Below are 18,218 nucleotides of genomic sequence, written 5' to 3' on the forward strand. Positions count from 1 at the left end.
AGGGTTAATGGCCGTATGGGTGGGTGCCGCCCCCCCTCCCCGTCAACCCCACTCAACTGGCGACACCCACCGGGGGACCACACAAGGACACACCGACGCCAGTCCCCAATAAGGGCAGTGCCATGAAATAGTGGGCCTAGCAACAGGGACGGGCGCCAGGAGCAGGGGCACCTACGGGGCAGGGGTGGGGGGGCATGCGGCGCTGGGTCGCACGGTGCCAACCGGGGCGACCATGTAGCCCATGGTACCTGGTTGTGCACGGGTGTATGCGCCATGATAACATGTTCTCCCCTCACCCCCTGCAGAGTATCATCTTTGGTCACCACCCAGCGATGTTGGTCGCCGTGGCAGGGCCGCTGCCCTGCATGCAGCCCTGTGGCAGCGTCAGCGGAGGCGGCGCAGAGAGGAGGCAGAGGCTGCAGCAGAGGAGCGGGTTGCAGAGGGGTGGGTGGAAGCTGTTCAGGCTGGAGGGCCACCCACCCGACAGGCCGAGGAAGAGGAGGAGGAACGGGGCTTGAGGAGGAAGAGGAGGAGGAACAAGACGGGAAGGAGGAGGAGGAGGTGGTGCCACCGCCAAGGAGTCGCCGGATGAGGCCCTGCGTGTACCGGCGCCGCATGTCCTCTGGGGAACCCCCTGACCGGGCATGCAGGGGGAGACTGCGGATGAGCCGGGAGACTGTCGGACACATCTGCCACATAATGGCACACCCGGCACCGCAGGGGAGTGGGGGAGGACACCCGCACCTGGTGGCCGCCAAGGTGACGGTCGCCCTGAACGCCTATGCCATGGGGTCTTTTCAGTCGCCGACTGGGGACCTGTCCGGCATCTCACGGGAATCGGCGCACAGGTGCATCCGTGCCGTGATGCCGTGCCCTGTATGCCCTGGCGGACTGCTACATCCAGTTCCCTGTAGACCGCGCCCACCAGGATGCCCGGGCAGTGGGCTTCGCTGCCATCGTCGGGATGCCGCGGGTCCAGATAGTAATCGAACGGGTGCACGTTGCCCCACGGCCACCAGTGGATAACATACCGGGTTCAGGGGCCGGAGAATGTTCACCACTATAAACAGTACCACTCCATGAACAGTCAAGTGGTCTGTGACCACCAGATGATGATCCTGCACATCTGCGTCCGGTACCCGAGCAGTGTACATGACTCGTTCGTGTTGGCCCAATCTGTGATCCCCGGAATGTTCGAGGAAGCCCCCCCCCCCCCCCCCACGACCCCCCGTCTGCGGGGCTGGTTGCTGGGCGACAGGGGTTACCCGTTGCGGTCGTGGCTGACAACGCTTAAATAGAGGCCACAGAGTGACGCAGAGCACCGCTGCAATGATGCCCATTGTGCGACCAGGGGTGTGGTGGAGCGGTGCTTCGGGGTCCTGAAGATGCGCTTCAGGTGCCAGGACAGCTCTGGATGGGCCCTCCAGTGCAAGGCCAGGAGGGTCGCCCGCATCGTGGTGGTCTGCTGCGTCCTGCACAACATAGCAGAGCAGAGGGGCGATGTGCTGGAGGAGGAGGAGGAGTAAGGGCATGCCTCGTCGGACGAGGAGCATGAGGGGGAGGGGGACAATGGGTGGAGCATGGGGGCTGGCCAGGCTCGGGAAGCTGCACTACGCTATCGCCAGGGCCAGCGAGCAGGGGACGCTATAGTCATCGCACGTTTCACCAACTAGGGGCGGTTGCAGGGTAGGGGCACAGACACCACAATACCACACACCCTCACCTCCTGACACCCTCACCTCCCACACCACCTGACACCCTCACCTCCCACACCACCTGACACCCTCCCCTCCCACACCACCTGACACCCTCACCTCCCACACCACCTGACACCCTCCCCTCCCACACCACCTGTCACCCTCACCTCCCACACCACCTGACACCCTCACCTCCCACACCACCTGACACCCTCCCCTCCCACACCACCTGACACCCTCCCCTCCCACACCACCTGACACCCTCCCCTCCCACACCACCTGACACCCTCCCCTCCCACACCACCTGACACCCTCCCCTCCCACACCACCTGACACCCTCACCTCCCACACCACCTGACACCCTCCCCTCCCACACCACCTGACACCCTCACCTCCCACACCACCTGACACCCTCACCTCCCACACCACCTGACACCCTCCCCTCCCACACCACCTGACACCCTCCCCTCCCACACCACCTGACACCCTCCCCTCCCACACCACCTGACACCCTCCCCTCCCACACCACCTGACACCCTCACCTCCCACACCACCTGACACCCTCCCCTCCCACACCACCTGACACCCTCCCCTCCCACACCACCTGACACCCTCCCCTCCCACACCACCTGACACCCTCCCCTCCCACACCACCTGACACCCTCCCCTCCCACACCACCTGACACCCTCACCTCCCACACCACCTGACACCCCCACCTACCACACCACCTGACACCCTCACCTCCCACACCACCTGACACCCTCCCCTCCCACACCACCTGACACCCTCCCCTCCCACACCACCTGACACCCTCACCTCCCACACCACCTGACACCCTCCCCTCCCACACCACCTGACACCCTCCCCTCCCACACCACCTGACACCCCTCCCACACCACCTGACACCCTCCCCTCCCACACCACCTGACACCCTCACCTCCCACGCCACCTGACACCCTCACCTCCCACACCACCTGACACCCTCCCCTCCCACACCACCTGACATCCTCATCTCCTGACACCATCCCCTCCCACACCACCTGACACCCTCACCTCCCACACCACCTGACACTCTCACCTCCCACACCACCTGACACTCTCACCTCCCACACCACCTGACACCCTCCCCTCCCACACCACCTGTCACCCTCACCTCCCACACCACCTGACACCCTCACCTCCCACACCACCTGACACCCTCACCTCCCACACCACCTGACACCCTCACCTCCCACACCACCTGACACCCTCACCTCCCACACCACCTGACACCCTCACCTCCCACACCACCTGACACCCTCACCACCCACACCACCTGACACCCTCCCCTCGCACACCACCTGACACCCTCACCTCCCACACCACCTGACACCCCCACCTACCACACCACCTGACACCCTCCCCTCCCACACCACCTGACACCCTCACCTCCCACACCACCGAACCACCCGCATGCACACCCCCTCCATTATTTATACCTTTTTATTTTAATATGTGATTATTCAAATTTTCCAACAAAATTTTGAACAAAACCCACCCCCCAATAACAAAAAGAAAGAAACGCAAACACAACAGTCAAAAATTATACAAAACGTTTACATTGGGTTTCCCCGTATACAGTAACCCCCCCATATGACATTCAAAGGTACCCGTAGGGAAGCCACCCCCACCCACCCGAATTCCCCCCCTGAAAGAGACCCCCTCCCCCTCCTCCCCCCCCACCCTTGGGTTGCTGCTGCTGCTGACCTCCTCCTAACGCTCCGCGTGATAGTCTAGGAACGGTTGCCACCGCCTGGAGAACCCCTGCACAGACCCTCGCAAGGCAAACTTTATCCTCTCCAGCTTGATGAACTCTGCCATGTCATTTATCCAGGCTTCCACACTGGGGGGCTTCGCGTCCTTCCATAATAGCAAGATCCTCCGCCGGGCTACCAGGGACGCAAAGGCCAGAATACCGGCCTGTTTCGTTACCCCAAATAGTGCCAACCCCCAACTCGGCTTGACCTGGACTTTCACCACCTTGGACATAGTCCTCACGAAACCCCTCCAACACCCATCCAATGCCGGGCACGACCAGAACATATGGACGTGATTTGCCGGACTCCCCGAGCACCTCCCACAGCTATCCTCCACCCCAAAGAACCTACTCAACCTCACCCCTTTCATATGCGCTCTGTGAGTAACCTTGAATTGTATTAGGCTGAGCCTGGCGCAAGAGGAGGAAGAATTAACCCTACTCAGGGTATCAGCCCACAGACCCTCATCTATCTCCTCCCCAAGCTCCTCCTCCCACTTGCCCTTTAACTCCTTTACCGCGGCCTCCTCTTCTTTCAGCTCCTGGTAGATCGCCGAAACCCTGCCTTCTCCAACCCATACACCCGAAATCACCCTGTCCTGAGTCCCCTGTGCCGGGAGCAGCGGGAATTCCCTCACCTGCCGCCTCACAAACGCCCTCACTTGCATATTGCTGAAAGCATTTCCCAGGGGTAACCCAAACATCTCCTCCAGCGCCCCCAGGCTCGCAAACGTCCCATCTATAAACAGGTCCCCCATTCTTCCAATCCCTGCCCGATGCCAGCTCCGAAACCCCCCATCAATCCTTCCCGGGACGAACCGATGGTTCTCCCGAATTGGGGACCAAACCGAGGCTCCCACCTTGCCCCTGTGTCGTCTCCACTGCCCCCAGATCTTCAACGTCGCCGCCACCACCGGACTCGTGGTGTACCTTGTCGGCAAGAGCGGCAGCGGTGCCGTCGCCCGCGCCCTCAGGCTCGTGCCCACACAGGACGCCATCTCTAACCTCTTACATGCCACCTTCTCTCCCTCCATTACCAACTTACGGATCATCGCCACATTGGCTGCCCAATAATAGTCGCACAAATTTGGCAGAGCCAACCCTCCCTGTCCCTACTACGCTCCAGAAACACCCTCTTTGCCCTCGGGGTCTTATTTGCCCACACAAAACCCATGATACTCCTACCTACCCGTTTAAAAAAGGCCTTGGGAATCATAATGGGAAAGCACTGGAACACACAGAGAAACCTCGGGAGGACCATCATTTTAACTGACTGCACCCTGCCCGCTAGCGAGAGTGGCAGCACATCTCATCTTTTGAAATCCTCCTCCATCTGCTCCACCAACCGTGTCAAATTGAGCTTGTGCAGGGCCCCCCAACTCCCAGCCACCTGGATCCCTAAGTACCGAAAGCTCCTTTCCGCCCTCTTCAACGGCAGGTCGTCTATCCCCTTCCCTGGTCCCCTGGATGCACCACAAAGAGCTCACTTTTCCCTACATTCAGCTTATACCCCGAGAAGTCCCCAAACTCCCTTAAGATCCGCATGACCTCCGCCATCCCCTTCACTGGATATGCCACATACAGCAACAGGTCGTCCGCATGCAGCGACACCCGATGTTCCTCTCCCCCTCGGACCAGTCCCCTCCATTACCTGGACTCCCTTAGTGCCATGGCCAGAGGCTCAATTGCCAATGCAAACAGCAAGGGGGACAGGGGGCACCCCTGCCTCATCCCTCGGTACAGCCGAAAGTACTCCGACCTCCGCCGATTCGTAGCCACACTTGCCACCGGGGCTCTATATAACAATCTGACCCAGCCGATTAAACCCCTCCCCGAGCCCAAACCTCCACAACACTTCCCAAAGATACTCCCACTCCACCCGGTCGAAGGCCTTCTCCGCGTCCATAGCTGCCACTACCTCTGCTTCTCCCTCCACCGAGGGCATCATAATCACATTGAGGAGCCTCCGCACATTGGTGTTTAGCTGCCTGCCCTTTACAAATCCCGTCTGGTCCTCATGAATCACCCCCGGGACACAGTCTTCAATTCTCGTAGCCAGCACTTTTGCCAGCAACTTAGCATCCACATTGAGGAGCGAGATCGGTCTATACGACCCACACTGCAGTGGGTCCTTGTCCCGCTTCAGGATCAGAGAGATCAGCGCCTCGGACATTGTCGGGTGCAAGGTCCCCCGTCCCTTGCCTTATTGAAAGTCCTCACTAGCAACGGGCCTAGTAGGTCCACGTATTTCCTGTAAAACTCGACCGGGAACCCATCTGGCCCCGGGGCCTTCCCCGCCTGCATGCTCCCCAATCCTTTAACCAGCTCCTCCAGCCCAATTGGCGCCCCCAAACCAGCCACTTCCTCCTCCTCCACCCTCGGGAACCTCAGCTGATCCAAAAATCGTCGCATCCCCTCTTCCCCCGTTGGGGGCTCAGATCTGTACAGATCCCCATGGAAGTCCCTAAATACCTCATTTATTCTCACTGCACTCCGCACCGTATTCCCCCCCGCTATCCTTAACTCCACCTATCTCCCTCGCTGCCTCTCTCTTACGAAGCTGGTGTGCCAGCATCCGACTCGCCTTCTCCCCGTACTCATACGTTGCCCCCTGCGCTTTCCTCCACTGTGCCTCTGCTTTCCCTGTGGTCAACAGGTCGAACTCCGTCTGGAGGTTCCGCCGCTCCCTGAGTAGTCCCTCCTCGGGGGCCTCTGCATAGCTCCTGTCCACCTTTCATATATCCCCCACCAACCTCTCCCTCTCCCTGCTCTCTCTCTTCTCCCTATGGGCCCTAATGGAGATTAGCTCTCCCCTGACCACCACCTTCACCGCCTCCCAGACTACCCCCACCTGCACCTCCCCATTGTCATTGGCCTCCAAATATCTTTCAATGCACCCCCGCACACCTCCTCATCCGCCAATAATCCCACATCTAGACGCCACAGCGGGCGCTGGTCCCTCTCCTCCCCTAACTCCAGCTCCACCCAGTGCGGGGCGTGGTCCGAGATGGCTGTGGCCGAATACTCCGTTCCCTCCACTTTCGGGATTAGCGCCCTACTCAAAATAAAGAAATTTATCCGGGAGTAGGCTCTGTCGATGTGGGAAATGAATGAAAATTCCCTGGCCTGGGGCCTGACAAACCTCCATGGATCCACTCCCCCCATCTGGTCCATAAACCCCCTAAGCACCTTGGCCGCAGCCGGCCTCTTACCCGTCCTGGACCTAGAGCGATCCAGTGCTGGGTCCAGTACCGTGATGATGTCCCCCCCCATTATCAAGCTTCCTGTCTCCAGGTCCGGAATCCGACCCAGCATGTGTTTCATAAATCCGGCATCATCCCAGTTCTGGGCATATATATTCACCAGTACCACCCGCACCCCCTGCAACCTACCGCTCACCATCACATATCGACCTCCATTATCTACTACAATATTCATTGCCTCAAATGACACCTGCTTCCCCACCAGTATTGTAACCCCTCTGTTCTTCGCATCCAGCCCCGAATGGAACACCTGTCCTACCCATCCCTTTCTCAGCCTAACCTGATCTGCCACCTTCAAATGTGTCTCCTGGAGCATGACCACGTCTGCCTTCAGTCCCTTTAAATGCGCGAACACTCGGGCCCTCTTGACCGGCCCGTTCAGGCCCCTCACATCTCCAGCACCGCCCATCCTGCCCCGGCCCCCACCCCCGTCCTTTCCTGAGCCGGCCACGCCCCCTCTGGCGCAGCTCCTTTTGCGGCCTCACCCCAATTCCCCATCCCCGGGCCTCCACTCCCCCTCTTCCTTCGTGGGGGTCTGCCCCTCCAATACCGACGCCCACACTCTCCCACTGTCTCCCCATCCAATTCCTTCACCCATCCCCATCCAGCACCCAAACCAGAGGAACATTCCCTAAACGTAATAAACACTATATAGACAGTAAACATCCCCCCACAACAAACCCTCAATTTGAGTCCAACTTTTCAGTCCGTATGAAGCTCCATGCCTCATCAGGCGTTTCGAAATAGTGGTGCCGATCCTGGAACATGACCCACAATCGCGCTGGCTGCAGCATCCCGAACTTCACCCCCTTCCGATGGAGCACTGCCTTAGCCCGATTGAAACCAGCTCTCTTCTTAGCCACCTCTGTACTCCAGTCCTGGTAGATTCGGATCTCCGTGTTCTCCCACCTGCTGCTCTGCTCCTTCTTGGCCCATCTCAGGACACACTCTCTGTCCATAAAGCGGTGAAACCTCACCACTACAGCCCTTGGCGGCTCGTTGGCCTTGGGTCTCCTTGCTAGGGCCTGGTGAGCTCCATCGAGGTCCAGAGGCCTCGGGAAGGCTCCCGCGCCCATCAGCGAATTGAGCATCGTGCTCACATATGCCCCAGCATCGGGCCCCTCCACTCCTTCTGGGAGACCCAGAATCCGAAGATTCTTCCTCCTCGACCTATTCTCCAGGTCCTCAAATCTTTCCGCCCACCTCTTGTGCGGCGCCTCGTGCGCCTCTACCTTCACCGCCAGGCCCAAGATCTCATCCTCGTTCTCCGAGGCTTTTTGCCACACCTCCCGGATCGCCACCCCTTGGGCCTTCTGGGTCTCCACTAGCTTCTCAATCGCCGCCTTCATTGGCGTCAGCATTTTGGTTTTCAGCTCCTCAAAGCAGCGTCTAAGAAACGCCTGCTGCTCCTGCGACCACAGCGCCCATGCTGCTTGTTTTTCTCCCTCTCACTTTTCGCTGCTCCAAGATCACTTTTTTCACCGCTCCACTCTTGGTCCAATCCATATAATGTCGGGGGAACCCTGCTGTCACCTTCCCACACAGGAAGCCGTCGAACAATTGCCGTTGGGGCCCCTCTAGAGAGCCCAAAAGTCCGTTCCCGGCGGGAGCTGCCGAACGTGCGACCTACCTAGGCATAGCCGCAACCGGAAGTCCCATTATATATACCTACGGCACAATGAGCTGGGGGTACCGGGTCTGGTCCATGGGATAGAGGATGATGACTCTGCGATGAGCTCCATGCTCCACATCTTTACACAATATCCGACTCATGCCCACTGTAGCACCTCCCACCAGGGTGAGCACTGCATGCGGGCTGGACAGTCCATCACACGGTCCTGTCGAATAGCTGGGGACGGAGTGATGGGGACGGTTGGGGGAGGGGGGCTGAACGTTCCACCCATTGGGCCTCTCTCGTCCACCATCCCCCCTCACCCCCAGTGGCCATTACTGATCGTCCCACCCCCACACCAATCAGACAGAGCACAGAGGCAGGTTTGAACGGTGATAACAGGTGTTTAATGTGAAGAGGTATATACAGTCTGTGCCCTCGCCCCTATAACTAAACTGTGCTCTGCACCCGTGCCAACTTAACTTGTGTCTAACGTTTCGGCCTTCCGAGCCCTCAGACTATGTCCAGGTGGTTCCCCAGACGGTACAGCAGGAGTGGAGGTGGTCTGCTGAGCATCCTGCCCTGCGACTAGGGTCCCCATTGGTGCTTGTCTCCTGGACATCCCGGGTGGCGTGGTGCGCCCTGTTCTGCCCGCTGCCCACCAGGTGCACCAGGGACAGGGGGGACTGGATGTACCAGGAACCCGGGACCCATCTGGGTGACAGCTGGTTGCTGGGGCCGAGCTGCCCTCCGAGTGACCGGGCCCTCGGCTGCTCCTACCTCCACCTCCTGGACTGGACTGACTGTGTGGTGCCCACCAGTGAGCCTCCTCGTTAATTTGCCGCAACGTCAATGTCCTCATCCGACCCGAAGTCCGGGCGGGGGCCCCGGATGAGCCAGGCCCATAGCCGGTTGGTCCTGTAAGACACAAGGCAGCACGTATTGTTAGACAGGAGGACGGGGGTGAGGCGTGAAGGCTGTTAATGAGTGGGGTGAGGGGTCAGGGGGTGTGGGATGAGGGGGTGTGGGGGTCAGGGGTGTGGGGTGAGGGGTCAGAGGGTGTGCGGTGAGGGGGTGACGGGTGGAGGGGTCAGGGGTGTGGGGTGAGGGGTCAGAGGGTGTGGGGTGAGGGGGTGACGAGTGGAGGGACCAGGGGTGTGGGGTGAGGGGTCAGGGGGTGTGCGGTGAGGGGGTGATGGGTGGAGGGGTCACGGGTGTGGGGTGAGGGGTGAGGGGGTGTGCGGTGAGGGGGTGATGGGTGGAGGTGTGACGGGTGTGGGGTGAGGGGTGAGGGGGTGTGGGGTGACGGGTGGACGGGTCGGGGTGTGGGGTGAGGGGTCAGGGGGTGTGCGGTGAGGGGGTGACGGGTGGAGATGTCACGGGAGTGGGGTGAGAGGTCAGGGGTGTGGGGTGAGGGGTGTGCACGTATGTGTCGTCAGGAGCCGCAACCAGGCAGGGGGTCTCACTTGGTGTCGCGCCTTTGACATCCGCGTTGGCGACCTCCCTCTCCTCCGGCCCCCCGACAATGTCGAGTGCCCTCTGCTCGGGCACGGTGAGGGGACGCAGGTCTTCCGGTCTCCCTCCGGTCCTCTCCCGCTCTCAACGGTTAGGAACGGTCTTGTCCTGGGGGGGCCGGCAGTGGGGTGGGTGGGTGGGGGTGGGGGGGGTCGGGGGGGGGCTGGGGGGGGTCGGTGGGGGTGGGGGTGGGAAACACAAACAGCAACAGTGTTAGGCGGTTGCACACATGCAGCCCAGGGGGTAGGTCTCTGATGGCATTAGTACACAGGGTACCAGGCCATTGCGGCTGGCATGGGTGGGTGCAGCCATGTGGGTGGGGATGGGACCGTCCCCCTGGGGGGGAGTCACATGAGGGGGATAGAGGCATTGGTGCCAGGGGCACAGTGCTGGGTAATCACCCTGGCTGCCCTGAGGAGGTGGGGCAGCTTTTTCTGGACTGGTCTGCAGTCCGTGCCTCCACCCCGATGGCGCTGACGGCATCGACCACCTCCGCGAGTGGTGGCCCCTGCTGTCCTGCGTCCCGGCCCGGGGTACAACACCAGCCTCCTCTCCTCCAGTGGCGTCATTCTCTAGTTCCCCGTCCCTAAACCGCGACGCTGCTCTCCGCGCCGCCATCTTGCCTGCGATGCTGTGTGTGTGGTGTGGAGAATAATGACCTCCAGCTGCGGCGTCGCATCAATGACAGAACCAGCGAATCGGCGGCCGGTCTGTCGCCCGTTGCACGATGCGCCTGTGCTGGCCCCTTGTGGGCCATTGAGTAGCTCCACCGGGGGGCCCAATGACGCCGTGGTGAAACTCCACGGTTTTCATGATGGCGTCAACACTTAGTCTCATTTTGGGAGAATCCAGCCCTTTGTCCTTCAGCCACTCCTGGGTTCTGACCAGGCTCGCTGCCTCGGCCTCGAGCGCTGCGATCCAGTCCTCTTGGTCCCTGGCGGCCTTCTCAAGGTCCCTTGTCATCTTCTGCTGGGCCTCCAGCCTCCGCTCCATATTGCCCATCACATCCTCTTGGGGGCCATCGCCCCCTTCCACTGCCGTTTCGAAGGCTGCCAGGAGATCCCTTCTCATCTCCTCCCTGTGTCTCTGGAGCTCAGAGCTAATGAAGACCATCTTGACCATCAGTGTCTGGGTCTGCGCTGGGAGCTCTGCGGGGTCTGCCTCCCCAGTTCCGTGTCTCCACGTGTGCCCGTCAGCCCCGAGGCTGAGGCGTCCCTCACCTCCTCTCTGCTGGCTTTTCAGCTTCGTGGTTGACTTTTTCCCATGTTGCTTGGCAGTGCATTCGATGGGGGGTTTGGCTGGGGGGTTGGAGGTACTTTCGGTGCCCATTTGCTGGGGTTAAAAGGCCGCAGTCGAAGATCTTACACGAGAGCCACCTTTCGAGCGACCGCTCAGTTCATGGCTGCCACCGGAAGTCCAAAACAACCCTTTTCACCTCCTCATCACTGGTGCCACTTTCCTCAGTCAACAGGGAGTAAACCTTGTGATCTTTTCCTGTCAGCTTACTTTGCAACTACAGGGACCAGTGGAGGGTTGGTCAGTCTAACTGTTGGAAGAGAGAAAGAAGGTGTCCACCTCCTGCCTCATCAAACGTGGGGGTTAAATGGGGGAGGTTTCTGTGGGGAGAGGGGAGGAGGGGATGTGTGTTTGACTCAAGGTGTGATTCTATTCTCAGAAGGGGAAGCCGTTCACCCTCGCAGTGGATATTGGATGTGGTTCGGGTCAGAGCACCAGGGGATTGGCTCCTTACTTTGAAAAAGTGGTCGGAATTGATGTGAGTGAAGCTCAGATTGAAGAAGCCAAGAAGGTGGATGGGCCTGATAACGTCTCTTACAGGTAACCATAGCGATCTCGGGGCTTTGCAGCGACTACAAAAACTGAAGGGACAGCCTTGTTGAAAATGATCCAATTTAGTTCAGGAAGATTGATCACATTCAGACTGATCGAGACCAATAAAGTTCATGCTGATCGGAATTCTCGATGGGATTTAATAAAACTACCTGAGTGACAACAGGAAATATGGATCTGGGATGCAGATACAAGGAGGTTTCATTAGGAATGTTGAAAAAGGATTTGGATGTGACTATGGGTCATTGACTCAAAATAGCCAGTCAAAGTGATGCCATTGTCAACATTCACGCCCTGTGCTTTATATTGAGGTGATCTGATTATAGATTCAATGTTAATCCTGTAGAATTTATTGGTATGGCCACAATTTGAATGTGAACACTGATGGTCAGGAAAAGACACACTGGGTCCATCTATCTGTCGTGCACAACAGTGATGCCTTGTCCATCGCAATATATACACCCCTTCCAAAACGAGGTGATCCCCTGGGAGAGGTGAGAATCCAGATCAATCAACATGGAAACTGAGAAATCTCCCTCAGGCCCACGTAGACAATGAAAACAACTTCAGTAGATCACTCTGGACTTGATTAATGTTACCCAGTATCTCCATCCAGACTGATCCAGGACTAGCTCCTGCCTGAAGGATTCCAGTCAATCAATGTACTCCCACTAAGATGACAGCCTGTTCCTGGGGTTCATTGTTCTCTAGGGGAGGAACCACCTCCTGATATCAAACTGAGATCTGTCTTTATGAACATTAAACTGTGATTCCCCCGCTGTCCCTGCTCCTCCCCAATCTATTAAATTTGAACACGCTTCCCCCTCACACACAATCTATTCGCTTCGTCGTTTTATAAACCTTCAGTCGATTCACCGTAAGCTCTGCACATGTCTAAAGTATAGAGTCCATTCTCCTGCTGTTCCCAATCAGGAATAAGCGAATGACTAGGGTCAGAGTAGGGCCAGTCAAGGACAGTAGTGGGCAGTTGTGCTTGGAGTCCGAGGAGATAGGAGAGGTGCTAAATGAATATTTTTTGTCAGTGTTCACACAGGAAAAAGACAATGTTGTCGAGGAGAATACTGAGATTCAGGCTACTAGACTAGAAGGGCTTGAGGTTCATAAGGAGGAGGTGTTAGCAATTCTGGAAAGTGTGAAAATAGATAAATCCCCCGGGCCGGATGGGATTTATCCTAGGAATCTTTGGAAAGCTAGGGAGGAGATTGCTGAGCCTTTGGCTTTGATCTTTAAGTCATCTTTGTCTACAGGAATAGTGCCAGAAGACTGGAGGATAGCAAATGTTGTCCCCTTGTTCAAGAAGGGCAGTAGAGACAACCCCGGTAACTATAGACCAGTGAGTCTTACTTCTGTTGTGGGCAAAATCTTGGAAAGGTTTATGAGAGATAGGATGTAGACTTCCGGGTTGTGGCGATGCGGAGCTAAGCCGCGCGATTCGGCAGCTCCCGCGAAAACGGACTTTTGGGCCCACTAACGGAGCCCCAATGGCATTTAAAAAAAAAAAAAACAACCCGTGGGGAAGGAAGGAGAAAGTCCCCTACAGACCTGCATGGATCGGACCCGCAGCGAAACGGCGAAAAAAGCAGCCCTGGAGCAGCGGGAGAAGAAAGAAGAAAAAGAAGGAAAAAACAAAATGGCGGCGCCCACGGACAGAGAGGAGATGAAAGAGTTCATCAAGGGCTGCTTTGAGGAGCTGCGTAAGGAGATGGTGGCGCCTATACTGGCAATGGTTGAAAAACTTGGACCAACCCAGAAAGCCCAAGAGGTGAAGATCCAGGAGATCCAGGAAAAAGTGAGTGAGAACGGCGACGAGCTCGTGGGCCTGGCGGAGAGAGTGGAGCGGCACGAGGCGCTGCACAAAACGTGGGCGGGAAGACTCGAAGACCTGGAGAACAGATCAAGGAGAAACAACTTGAGGATCCTGGGTCTCCCAGAAGGAGTGGAGGGGGCCGATGCCGCGGCATATGCGGGCACAATGATCGGGACGCTGATGGGTGCGGAGGCCCCCCGAGATTGCTGGAGCTGGATGGGGCGCACCGAGTGCTAGCGAGGAAGCCCAAGGCAAAAGAGCCGCCAAGGGCGATGGTGGTGAGATTTCACCGCTTTACGGACAGAGAGAGGGTCCTGAAATGGGCCAAGAAGGAACGGAGCAGCAAGTGGGACAATGCGGAGATCAGAATATACCCGGACTGGAGCGCGGAGGCCGCTAAGCGGAGAGCGGGTTTCAACCGGGCCAAAGCGGTGCTCCATCGGAAAGGAGTGAAATTTGGAATGTTGCAGCCAGCGCGACTGTGGGTTACACATAATGGCCAACACCACTACTTCGAAACGCCCGAAGAGGCGTGGACCTTTATACTAGCTGAAAAATTGGACTCTAATTGAGGGTTTGTGTGGGAGTGGGGTGTTTGAGGGGTGAAGTATGATGGTTGTTGTCCATAGGGAGTCAACCACGCGCAGGAAATGCTATATGGGCTGGGGGAGAGGGACAAGGCCACGACAGGAGCTGCGCCATGGGGGGCGGGGCAAGCTTTGGAAGGCGCGGGGTTGTCTTTCCCGCGCGCGGCAAAAAAGGCGGGAAGGGGAACAAAGGAAGGTACATTGATTGGGAGATTCCCACACGGCGGGGTTAAAGGGATGGCAGGGGAAACCGGGGTCAGCAGGTGTCAGCTGACTTACGGGAGGGATATGGGGGGAGCAAAAAAGCTAGATGGGGATCTAGCGGGGGGGGGGGAAGGGGGGGAGAGGAGGGAGGGGGGAAGGGGGGGGGGGAAGGGTTGCTGCTGCACTGGCCGAAAGAGAACGGGACACAGAAGAGGTGGCTAGTCGGGGGGGGGGGGGGGGGGGGGGGGGGGGCGGTGAGAGTTCATCCAATCCGGCTGATAACGTGGAACGTGAGGGGCCTGAATGGGCCGGTGAAGAGGGCTCGAGTGTTCGCGCACTTGAAGGGACTGAAGGCAGACGTGGCAATGCTCCAAGAGACACACCTGAAGGTGGCGGACCAGGTCAGGTTAAGAAAGGGATGGGTAGGACAGGTATTTCACTCGGGATTGGACGCAAAAAATAGAGGGGTGGCAATTCTGGTGGGAAAGCATGTGTCATTTGAGGCCAAGACTATCGTAGCGGATAAAGGAGGGAGATATGTGATGGTGAGTGGTAGGTTGCAAGGGACGTGGGTGGTGTTGGTAAATGTAATCCCTGAACTGGGATGATGCGGGATTTATGAAGCGCATGTTGGGGCGCATTCCGGACCTGGAGATAGGAGGACTAATAATGGGAGGGGATTTCAATACGGTGCTGGGCCCAGCACTGGACCGCTCCAGATCAAGGACGGGAAGGAGGCCAGCGGCGGCCAAGGTACTTAGGGGGTTTATGGATCAGATGGGGGGAGTGGACCCATGGAGGTTTGCAAGACCGCAGGCCAGGGAATTTTCTTTTTTCTCCCATGTGCATAAGGCTTACTCCCGGATAGATTTCTTTGTTCTGGGCAGGGCTCATCCCGAGAGTGGAGGGGACGGAGTATTCGGCCATAACCGTTTCGGACCATGCCCCGCACTGGGTGGAACTGGAGCTGGGAGAGGAGAGGGACCAACGCCCGCTGGGGTGGCTGGATGTGGGACTGCTGGCCGATGAGGTGGTGTGTGGGAAGGTGAGGGGGTGTATTGAAAGGTACTTGGAGGCCAACGACAACGGGGAGGTGCGAGTGGGGGTGGTATGGGAGACGATGAAGGCGGTGATCAGGGGAGAGCTGATCTCCATCAGGGCTCATAGGGAGAAGATAGAGGGAATGGAAAGGGAGAGGTTAGTGGGGGAGATCTTGCGAGTGGACAGGAGATACGCAGAGGCCCCGGAGGAAAGATTACTTGGGGAAAGTCGATGGCTCCAGACGGAGTTTGACCTGCTGACCACGGGCAAGGCGGAGGCACAGTGGAGGAAGGCGCAAGGGGCGACTTACGAGTACGGGGAAAAGGCTAGTTGGATGCTGGCGCACCAACTCCGTAAGAGGGCGGCAGCGAGGGAAATAGGGGGAATCAAAGATGGAAGGGGAGCCACGGTTCGAAGTGCAACGAAAATAAATAAGGTATTCAAGGACTTCTATGAAAACCTGTACAGATCCCAGCCCCCAGGGGGGGAAGGGGGGATGAGGCGATTCCTGGACCAGCTGGGGTTCCCGAGGGTGGAGGAGCAGGAGGCGGTGGGTTTGGGGGCACCAATTGGGTTGGAGGAGTTGAGTAAGGGTTTGGGGAGCATGCAGGCGGGGAAGGCCCCGGGGCCGGATGGGTTCCTGGTGGAATTCTATTAAAAATATGTGGACCTGCTGGCCCCGCTACTAGTGAGGACCTTCAACGAGGCAAGAGAGGAGGGAACCCTGCCTCAGACAATGTCAGAGGCGACAATCTCCTTGATTCTAAAGCGAGACAAGGATCCACTGCAATGTGGATCGTACAGGCCGATTTCGCTCCTCAATGTGGATGCTAAGCTATTGGCGAAGATACTGGCCACTAGGATTGAGGACTGTGTCCCGGAGGTGATTCACGAGGACCAAACGGGATTCGTAAAGGGCAGGCAGTTAAATACCAATGTGCGGCGGCTCTTAAACGTGATAACGATGACATCGGAGGAGGGAGAGGCGGAGATAGTGGCAGCTATGGACGCGGAAAAAGCCTTTGACCGAGTGGAGTGGGAGTACCTCTGGGAGGTATTGCGCAGGTTTGGGTTCGGGGGAGGGTTTATTAGATGGGTTAAGCCCCTTTACAGCGCCCCGGTGGCGAGCGTAGTGACGAACCGGCGGAGGTCGGAGTATTTTCGGCTGTACCGAGGGACGAGACAGGGGTGCCCCCTGTCCCCCCCTGTTGTTTGCATTGGCGATCGAACCCTTGGCCATATCACTTAGGGAGTCTCAGAAATGGAGGGGGATAGTCCGCGGGGGAGAGGAGCATCGGGTATCGCTATATGCGGATGACCTGCTGCTATACGTGGCGGACCCAATGGAGGGGATGGTGAAGGTCATGCAGACTCTGAAGGAGTTTGGAGAGTTCTCGGGCTACAAGCTTAATGTAGAGAAGAGTGAGCTTTTTGTATTACAGGCAGGGGACCAGGAAAGAGGGATAGGGGACCTGCCGCTGAGGAGGGCGGAGAGGAGTTTTCGGTATCTGGGGATCCAGATAGCCAGAAGTTGGGGGGCCCTACATGAACTGAATTTGACGAGGGTGGTGGAGCAAATGGAGGAGGATTTTAAAAGATGGGACATGCTCCCGCTCTCGTTGGCGGGTAGGGTGCAGTCGGTCAAAATGGTGGACCTTCCGAGGTTTTTGTTCGTGTTTCAAGGGCTTTTTCAAGAGAGTAGGTAGGAGTATTATGGGGTATGTGTGGGCAAATAAGACCCCGAGGGTTAGGAGAGGGTTCTTGGAACGCAGCAGGAACCGAGGAGGGTTGGCTTTGCCAAACCTAGAGAGTTACTACTGGGCAGCAAACGTGGCGATGATCCGCAAGTGGGTCATGGAGGGAGAGGGGGCGGCATGGAAGAGGATGGAGTTGGCGTCCTGTAAAGGAACAAGCCTGGGGGCGTTGGTAACGGCACCGCTGCCATTCTCACCGACAAAATACACCACAAGCCCGGTGGTGGCGGCAACACTAAGGATCTGGGGCCAGTGGAGAAGGCACAGGGGTGCAATGGGAGCATCGGTGTGGTCCCCGATCAGGGGTAACCACCGGTTTGTCCCGGGGAAGATGGACGGGGGGTTCCAAGGCTGGCATCGGGCGGGGATAAGAAGAATGGGGGACCTGTTCATTGACGGGACATTTGCGAGCCTAGGGGCACTGGAGGAGAAATTTGAGTTACCCCCGGGAAATGCATTTCGATATATGCAGGTGAGGGCTTTTGTGAGGCGACAGATGAGGGAATTTCCGTTGCTCCCGGCACAAGAAGTTCAAGATAGGGTGATCTAGGGGGCATGGGTCGGGGAGGGCAAGGTGTCGGAAATATACCAAGAGATGAAAGAAGAGGGGGAAGCGCTAGTAGAAGAATTGAAAGGTAACTGGGAGGAGGAGCTGGGAAGGAGATTGAGGCAGGGCTATGGGCGGATGCCCTGGGTAGGGTTAATACCTCCTCCTCGTGTGCCAGGCTCAGTCTGATACAATTTAAGGTGGTTCACAGAGCGCATTTGACGAGGGCGAGGCTGAGTAGGTTCTTTGGGGTAGAGGATAGATGTGAACGATGTTCAGGGAGCCCGGCGAACCATGTCCATATGTTTTGGTCATGCCCGGCATTGGAGGGGTTCTGGCGAGGAGTGGCGGGAGTAATATCCCAGGTGGTGAAAGTCCGGGTCAAGCCAAGCTGGGGACGAGCAATATTTGGAGTAGTGGATGAGCCGGGAGTGCAGGAGGCGAAAGAGGCCGGAATTCTGGCCTTTGCATCCCTAGTAGCCCGGCGAAGGATCTTGCTATTGTGGAAGGAGGCGAAGTCCCCTAG

The 18,218-nt window shown here is 57.8% G+C and overlaps 1 protein-coding gene across 1 annotated transcript in view; it reads left to right on the top strand.

Annotated features, from left to right (window-relative positions):
- LOC140394419 (putative methyltransferase DDB_G0268948) overlaps positions 1-18,218 on the top strand; it is a 227,502-nt gene that overhangs the window by 147,238 nt on the left and 62,046 nt on the right. Inside the window, exon 2 of the mRNA XM_072481681.1 lies at positions 11,559-11,719. Coding sequence (XP_072337782.1) covers positions 11,559-11,719 — 161 coding nt within the window. The remainder of the gene's footprint in view (positions 1-11,558; positions 11,720-18,218) is intronic.

The sequence above is a fragment of the Scyliorhinus torazame genome, chromosome 2 (assembly GCF_047496885.1).
Source record: "Scyliorhinus torazame isolate Kashiwa2021f chromosome 2, sScyTor2.1, whole genome shotgun sequence".
NCBI classification, from domain to species: Eukaryota; Metazoa; Chordata; class Chondrichthyes; order Carcharhiniformes; family Scyliorhinidae; genus Scyliorhinus; species Scyliorhinus torazame.